This window comes from Crocuta crocuta, unplaced genomic scaffold (genome assembly GCF_008692635.1).
Source record: "Crocuta crocuta isolate KB4526 unplaced genomic scaffold, BGI_CrCroc_1.0 scaffold233, whole genome shotgun sequence".
NCBI lineage: Eukaryota > Metazoa > Chordata > Mammalia > Carnivora > Hyaenidae > Crocuta > Crocuta crocuta.
In genome coordinates, this window is record NW_027529526.1 from 7,691,579 (window position 1) to 7,700,284 (window position 8,706).

Genomic DNA, 8,706 nt, shown 5'->3' on the forward strand with positions numbered 1-8,706 from the left:
ACCGTAAGCAAGCCCCATGCTGACCAGGGACAGAGGGCACACCAGGTGCCACTGCGAGTCAGAGTCCCAGCTAACCTCGGGGACTGACTCTCCACACCTGACATCGTCACACAGTCTCGGGCCTCGCCCCGTACCCACCGGATCAAATCCCATACAAGCCCGGCCTCAGTCCTAGCAGCACCCTGCATTCACACCGGGCACTTAGAAAAAGTAACCCAAGTTTGAGCCCAACCCCCAGAGTCTCGTTTAACTGGTCTGGGATGGGTATCTGATACTTTTTAAAAAGCTCTCTAGAGGTGCCTGGGTGGCTCAGTGGGTGAAGCGTCTGACTTCAGTTCATGTGATGATCTCATGGTCCATGAGTTCAAGCCCTGCACTGGGCTCTGTGCTGACAACTTAGAGCCTGCAGCCTGCTTTGGATTCTGTGTCTCCCTCTCTCTCTGCCTCACCTCTGCTCTGGCTCTGTCTCTCAAAAATAAACAAACATTAAAAAAATTTTTTAAAACCTCTCTAGGTGATTCTGATGCTCACAGGCATAAAATCACTGCAATGTATCCCCACGGACCTCACTCAACCTCCACCACCCAGAGCGACACAAAACTCCTGATGCAGACGAGCCACTTCTGAGTACTGTGATCACAAAAGTGTCTCTGTTCAAATCCCACACCCAGAGGTGCTAGCTGGAAAAAGCCTCAGTCCACGGCTGCCAGCCGCCTCCCCGGTCCGGCCGGTCCTCGTCTGCTTGGGGACCAGGGGGGGACTTTGCCACACCCCAGCCTTACCCTGCCAGTGGTGTGCAGCCAACCGGTCACCTGAGCCCATGCCAACCCCACTGCCACTTATCCTTGCATTTTGAAATCTGCCTATTCAAGTGGTCTGCAAACAAAACTACGTGTCCCATTGCAATCCCCACATTGTACGGCCGGTTCTCATCCAAGCACATGCAGCGTCAAGAGCGCAGTGGCTGGGAAGACCTGACTGCTGACTGGTACATGTTCCCAGATGCTACATACTTGGTTATTCTTACCTATAAGGGCAGTCACCCCAAGTTCTGTCTGCCTTCCCAGAGATTCTACAATCAGCCCTATGGGGGGTGCACAGACAGCCACCGACCCCGCCCCTCTGGATGAAAGTCCCCTCTGACTTCACCAAGACAGCGTCCACTGGAAGGAGCCCTACCTGCCTTTTCAGAGGAGGTGATGGGCCGGGTGTGGGCTCCTCTGGCCGGGGGCAGCGAGAGTTAACAGGTGGGTCAGAGGAAGAGCGCAGGACAGGCTTACCTATCCCTGAGATGCAGCATTCCTGGGAAGGGGAAGGGAGTCCGAAAAGGCAGCCACAGGAAACATGAAGGAAAAGGTGAGTCAGACTGAGAACTTGAAGGAGGAGAAGAGAGGCGGGCAGAGACAGCACCCCTGCAAGCTGGGGCCCTGCTGGGAAACCTGAAGCCTGGCTCTCCGTCCATGTGAACAGTGAGTCCTGGAGTCCCCTTCTCCTGGACAATGTGTAAATCCCAAGGAGGCCTTGCTCTTGGCTTAGACCCAGGGCACTGGGCCCATGCTGCCAGTCCATGCCAACCCAGGGTGGCCAGTCCTGGAGTCCTTCTGGAGGAGGCAGCCTCCCTGCACACTAGATGCTGCGTTCCTTCTGACGGAAGAGAACCCTCACTGACACTTGGGGACATTTGGGGACTCCTAGGGCAAAGCCTCCAGAAGGGGCAATTGAGAAAAAAAATTAAGAGAATTACAAGTCTCGAGAAAATAGCCCCCTTATAGCAAAACTTGGCTTCCTGGGGAAGGTCAGTTTGTCTCAGGAGGGGGGAGGAGGCATGGTCCACCCTGGAGACCAGACAGACATTCACGATTGCCTGTAACCTCTCTAACTCGGTGTTTTCTTAAAAAAAAAAAAAAAAAACCCAAACCCCTCATCCCAAGCTCTGGTAACTTGACGGCGGCATCCCAGAGGAATTAAGGAGAGCAAAAAGAACCATTAGCAGCACAGATGCCGGAGTCAGAGTCTGAGAGCAGTGTGCATGGTGTACAGCCTGGCCCACCGCACTCTGCCTCCTCCGGCCTCACAGCCACCCTGCTCAGACACAACCACCCTGCTAGCCTGACCTCAGTGAACACGGAGGAAGGGATGCCACAGCACACTTGGGGGGCTGCCCCCCTGGGGCGTAGACCTGTGCCTCAGTTTCCCTTGGTTTGCACGTCTTCTCACTTTGGACTTGGGCTCCCAGGCAGCTGGCGTCTGTAAGGCTCCCCCACACCCCATCTCAAAGATGGCTTGCAGATTAAGTCGTGGTTATAAGGCGAAACCAAATTCTGGATCTCTCCTCCTGCGCAGAACAGGCAAACTACAGTTCTCGGGCCAAATTTGGCCTGCTGCCTGTTTTTGTAAATTCATTTTGTTGGCACACAGCCACACCCATTCATCCCTGGCTGCTGTCATGCTACAGGGGCAGAGAGGAGTGGTCGCAAGAGAGACAGGATGGTTCCGGAAGCCTAAAATATTCGCTAGAGCCTAAACTTGCTATCTGGTTCTCCCCAGAAAAGTGTGCTGACTTCTGATCTAGAAGGAGCGCCAGTCCCACCTGAGCCTGGCCTGGCTGGCCTACGTGGAAATCCACCGCTAGCCTGAATTGGCTTCTGCTTCTAGTTTCTGCTGGCTTCTCAGTGGGTTCTGGTCACCAGGAAGGCAGATCCAGCGAGCATCTGACAGGACTCACCTGCTTCACAAGCGAGGGGTTCCTAGAGTTCTCCTCAAACTTGGCCAGCAGCTGACTTGCCATGGACTTGACTTTGTTCTGATTTCCACCTTCTTTATTGCTGCCACACTCTTGACTGGAGCGCAGGCTCTGGCTGGAAAAGGTTGCAGGCTGCAAAGGGCAAATTGAGGACATTGGTCATTGGATGCTGGCACCCAGATATCGGGAAGGGGCCTGGGGACTCAAGACGGGGGACTAGTTTCCTGAAGAAGGACGCACAGGCCAAGGAAGGGAAGCAGAAGCAGCGGGTGAAGCCCATTGAGACGATGCTCATATCTTCCCAAAGGACAGGCATACCCACTTGGGGGCCAGATAGGGTTTGAAAATGGCCTCTAGCGGGGCGCCTGGGTGGCTTAGTCGGTTGAGCGTCCGACTTTCGCTTAGGTCATGATCTCGCGGTTCGTGGGTTCGAGCCCCGCGTCGGGCTCTGTGCTGACTGCCAGCTCAGAGCCTGGAGCCTATTTCAGAGTCTGTATCTCCCTCTCTCTCTGACCCTCCCCTGCTCACGCTGTCTCTCTCTCTCTCTCCTAGAAATAAATAAAAATTAAAAAATGCAAAAAAAAGAAAATGGCCTCTAGCTTCCCAGCCCAGTGACCTTGGCAATTTACTTAACTTCTTTGAAGTCTCCTCATCCGTAAAATGGGAGCATAACCCACTTCATCTGGTTGTTGCCAAAGTCAAATATAGTACTGAAGTGAGAAGCAGAACAGTTTTCCAAATACCCCATGTGGTATCAGAGGTAAAGGGTTGGGGTGGGGGAGGTGAAGGAGGCAAGAGGTGGTGTCAGTCAGGCAAGGCATAGGCTTTGGGTTCCTTTCTCCTCTCTCCTCTGCACCCCAATCCCAACTTCAACCAGTCCCTCCCTGTTGTTGCTATCTTAAAAAAAACCACCCTGGGGGCGCCTGGGTGGCTTAGTCGGTTAAGCGTCCGACTTTTGCTTAGGTCATGATCTCGCGGTTTGTGGGTTCGAGCCCCGCGTCGGGCTCTGTGCTGACTGCCAGCTCAGAGCCTGGAGCCTGTTTCAGAGTCTGTATCTCCGCCTCTCTCTGACCCTCCCCTGTTCACGCTGTCTCTCTCTATCCTAGAAATAAATTAAAATATTAAAAAAAAACAAACCACCCTTTAATCTGGAAATAATGTTATTTTTTAAGATTACTTATTGACTTTGAGAGAGAGCGAACAGGGGAGGGGTGGAGAGGGAGAGAGAGGGAATCTCAAGCATGCTCTGCACTGACAGCATGGGGCCCAATGTGGGGCTCAATCCCACAAACCCTGAGATTATGACCTGAGAGCCAAAACTAAGGGTCAGATGCTTAACCATCTGAGCCACCTAGACAGTCCTGGATATAATTTTAGATTTACGGAAAAGTTACAAAGATAGCACAGATAGTTCCTATATATCCTCACCCAAATGTTTCTAAAGTTAGCATCTGGAATAATCATGCTACTATTATCAAAACTAAGAAATTAACCCCGGCACAATTCTATTAGGTAAGCTAGAGACTTGATTCAGACTACCCCAATTTTCCACTAACATCTGTGAGGTTCTAGGCTACCAGTTAAGGGCCCGCATGGCATTTGGTCATCATATCTCCTCAATCACCCTCATCTATAAGAGTTTCTCCATCTTTCCTGGTCTTTCATGACCTTAACAATTTTTTTAATTAAACGTTTTTTTAGTTTGTTTTTTTTTTGAGACAGAGAGAGATAGAGCATGAGTGGGGGAGGTGCAGAGAGAGAGGGAGACACAGAATCTGAAACAGGCTTCAGGCTCTGAGCTGTCAGCACAGAGCCTAATGTGGGGCTTGAACTCACAAACCGTGAGATCATGACCTGAGCCGAAGTCGGATGCTTAACAGACTGAGCCACCCAGGTGCCCCTAACCTTGACAATTTTGAAGGAGACCGATCAGCTATTTTGTACAGAGTCCCTCAAGCTGGGTTGGTCTGATGTTTTCTCATGACCAGAGAGGGGTTATGGGTTTTGGAGAAGATGCCACAAAGTTCAGAAGTGTTCTTAGTGCTTTACATCAGGGTACGCGATATCAGTGTGACCGCTACTTGGTTATGCTGCTCTATCACAAGGAGTTAATTCCAAGTAAGTCTTCTTGGCTCATCTGCAAAACACTGAAACTTGGACAATTACCGGTGTTCACTGAAAGTCTTCTCTCCTTACCGTAGATCTGCTCCCATAGCCCTCAGAAGTAAATGCCATCCTATCTGGTGGGCAGTCGGCTTTCCCAAGGGGGCAATGAACCTCCTTCAAAGAAGCAGATGTTCTGAAGACAACTAAGATATGTTTATTTAGCAGAAAGTCATGGGAAGAGGCAAGCTATGGTCAAGTGATTTTTTTTCTTTCTGAAGAGTCCCTAAGAGCCCCAGGGGAAACCTTGTATGCATACAGCCACTCTGAAGTGTTGGACAGACACAGTCCCTCCCCACTTCAAAGCACGGAATGTAACTGTGCTTATCAATACGGGCCTGAGTGGAAGAGAGAAGGGTGGCACCACTGGAGTGGCTGCTGCTGGCACAAGGCCAAAGTGGGCCAAGACACTGGGTCACGGGCTAGCGCTTCTCCGATGTTAATGCACACATGAATCACCGAGGCTCTCTTTCGGCTGCAGAAGCAGATTCAGGGCATGTCGGGGACAGCACACTGCTTTCCTAACCAGCTGCTAGGGGATGCTGCTGCTGCTGCTTCCTGGCCTACATTCTGAGTAGTTGACTATTCGGAAAGAATTATTCCTTAGTTAAATCTGACTTTAGCAAAAACGGCTGGCTCGGACCACAGTCCAGAAACATCTCAGAAGGAGCAGGTGAAACCAGATTTCTTCCCACACTCTGACTCCTGTGCTGCCATCAACAGAAAGAGCACAAACACCCCTTCAAAATGAGCCACGGATGACAGGCAGGGGAAGACTTCCACGTGAGACATGCATCCCAGGAAAGCCTCTAGGGAGGAGGCAGGGGCAAATCACAGGCACTTTACGTGAGAGCCGAGACCCCATAACGGGGAAAGCGGGAGGTCTCTCCCACCCTGTTCATCAGCCTCTGCTTCCTCCACTCAAGCACCTTCTTTTTCACCAGCTTCTTGCTCGCACTGGGTGGAGAAGCAACCTCTCTTGAAGGGATCAAACAAGTTTGAACCAGGGTGATTTGAACTCACTGGATAAAATATATTTGTGCACATTTTAAGACATGAACTGAACTCCAGGCTTCCTTTAACAGAGCTAGTCTTTGCCCCTTCCAGAACAGGGAGTGAATGCCAGGCAGTTCCCAGGTTGAGCCTTGTAGCTCTATTTGTCATAAAGGTCACTGTTTTGAGAGCCAGTGTCTGGACCCCTGTCAAGACTTCCACAGGAAGCAAGTCACAGACATAAACACCCATGTCATAAAAATATATAGCAATAATGCATCGTCATCCATATAAGGTGAAGTCTATTCTAAGTCCTGTGACTTAGGTATAATGTATTATACAAACTGTCCCCATGCCTTTAGGGCCCAATGATGACATTGGCCAGGAGGCTAGCTAAAGCCGGCATCCTACAGTTGACTGACAATATCTATGCTTGTTTTTGTGGGGTTAAAACAGCTTTTTCAGATGGTGTGAGTACCTCAGGTCTCTTTAAAGAGCTTCCTGGGGAAGCGGAAACTGATACTCTCTTTTGGGCCAGATGGATTTTTCAGCAGGACAGACAGAGATCAGCGCTTGCCAGGTTTTGACTGTGTAGCCTGTAATTTTCCACTTTCACCAGAAGGTGGCACTTGTGGGCACTGGGACATTTGCCTTAAGGACTAGAAGTGCAGAAAACAAAAGGTAGAAACAATGACCGGGAGGGAAGAGGGGCTGGGTTGCTGGGGCCCTGTTCCCTCTTCCTGTTTAATAGTGATGATATACTGATTAACACAAGTGCCAGGTATCCTGCTAGGCACATTATATACACCCTCTTATTTAATCTTTAAAAATCCTGTGAAAGTTCCACAGAGTTCAAATGTATCACCTGCATTTCATAGACTTGAACACACCTGGAAAGGCTCTGTTTCTCCAGGTGACACACCTACTAAGTCGTGGAGGGAAGACCACAGCCCGATGGTTTTCCCATCAAGCCAAGCTTGGAAGTGAGTGGTTCACGAGAGAGGAAAGGAAGGACAGACCAGCACAGTGGCCACCGGCTGTCAGGTACCCAGCCTTTGCTTAAACTGACACTAGGCACACAAACCTCATCCGGGTTGTTGAAGCCTTTCCGCCTCCGCTTGTTCATGTCGCTGTCTTCTGTGTGGACGTCCACCTGCAGTGGCCAAGAAATCATGGGTGAGCTCAGGGCCATCAAGGTCTACGGTTCCACTAGCAGCCCCCAGGCCACGGGGCAGGCCCTGAGCCAGCACACAGCTGCCAGCCCAGGAGACAGACATAAATCACCCTGTGCTGTGACACACATTATCACAGAGTTCCACTCGGGCGCTCCGGAGGGAGCCTTACTGAACCGAGGGAGGGTTCTGTCCATGGGGGTGGGAATCACATCACAAAAGATCATTCTGAAACATCCCAAAGCACAAAGAATCCCTGTAATGTGGGCAAGGCAGGGACTGTCTGTGGTCAATGCCACCCTGGGCTCAGAGCAGTCACAGCCAGTCTGCTAATGCCGGTTCACATGCTCCCCCAAGGAGGCCACCTCCTCCGAGCAGGTGGCACTGCCTATCTCACAGGTGGGAATTCCCAGAGTTCAGATCAGCTATCCAGGGATTTGATGACAAATTAATCTGCCATTCAGTCACCACTGCCAACACCAGTAAACGGAATTCTATCAACTTCAAAGGAGTGAAAACTATGGTGACCACACAACTCTATTTGCCCAGGACAGTTTTGATGTATTGTTTCCCCCAGCAGAATTATGTAGTGTTTCCTTTCAGTCTCAAAAGTAGCCTGGTTAGACAATAAATCACCTGGCTGCCTACCTTGTGCCCCATATGACAGCCTCCTTTCTGCTGCCCGAATCTGAACGTTTAAATCTGGAGAACCCCACTCTACAGGCTGCTCTCCCTACCCATGCCCAGCATTTTGGCCACACAGCTTTGCTGCAGATGTCCTTGCTTCAAACACTTTTGCCACAAGCAGTTTTAGCATGCAACTAACTAATTGGATATAAAGTAATGTTGCTGTAACAGATTTAAAAAAAAATAACCTGCGGGGACAGTTTGTTTCCATCAACTGACAGATGGCTTGGTTTCATTTCTCCACAGGCACAGTTTATAGTCTACAAATCTTAGCCCCGGCGATCGTCTCTGTGGCGGGGCAGAGTTTTGAGCCCCCATTTCCTCTAGAACTCAGGGATGTCTATCAAAGGACATGTGACAATATGCCAAGAGTAAATGATGGGGTGGAAGGTGCTCACAAAACAACATAGAGCTCAGAGCCAAATAGGTTTCCTAGTATTTGGAAATGGATTCCTCTCTCACTAAAGGAAGAAAGCTGGGTTTTTTGGGTTTTGCTTGCTTGGGTTTTTTTTTGTTTTTGTTTTTTTAAGGAAGAAAGTTCAGCGAATAAAGAAAACATACAACGTCCAACAAAGAGACCAATCACAAAGCAAAAAAGATGTGTAACAGGTTGAACCAAAGGCTTTGAAGATGGTGCTGAGGTCCAGCCCACAAAAAGAAACCAGTTACTTGCACAAGGTTGTAATGAATCTCCACTATACTAGCCACATGTTCTGAACGTATCCAACCAGTTTGTATTTCACAATAAAGTCTTTTTCGTTTTGTTGCTTTTCAGGCTTCCTTATGTCCTTTTTAATGGACGCCCAACTTTTACTTTTTGTGCTTTTGTCTTTTATAGCAAAATCGCCTCTTGATGTTTATGGCGAGAAGACCCAGAATCCTGCCACCAGTCTCCATCTGGGACCTTCTCCAAATGGCCGGCCCCCCCAGAGGGCCACGGATGGCCCC

General features: G+C 49.9%; 1 protein-coding gene across 1 annotated transcript in view; it reads right to left on the reverse strand.

Moving 5' to 3' along the window:
* Positions 1-8,706, reverse strand: part of LOC144229173 (F-actin-monooxygenase MICAL2) — a 115,651-nt gene that overhangs the window by 19,630 nt on the left and 87,315 nt on the right. The window contains exons 15-17 of the mRNA XM_077761187.1: positions 6,984-7,052; positions 2,726-2,875; positions 1,180-1,302 (exon numbers count right to left, since the gene is read on the reverse strand). Of these exons, the coding sequence (XP_077617313.1) occupies positions 1,180-1,302; positions 2,726-2,875; positions 6,984-7,052 (342 nt within the window). The remainder of the gene's footprint in view (positions 1-1,179; positions 1,303-2,725; positions 2,876-6,983; positions 7,053-8,706) is intronic.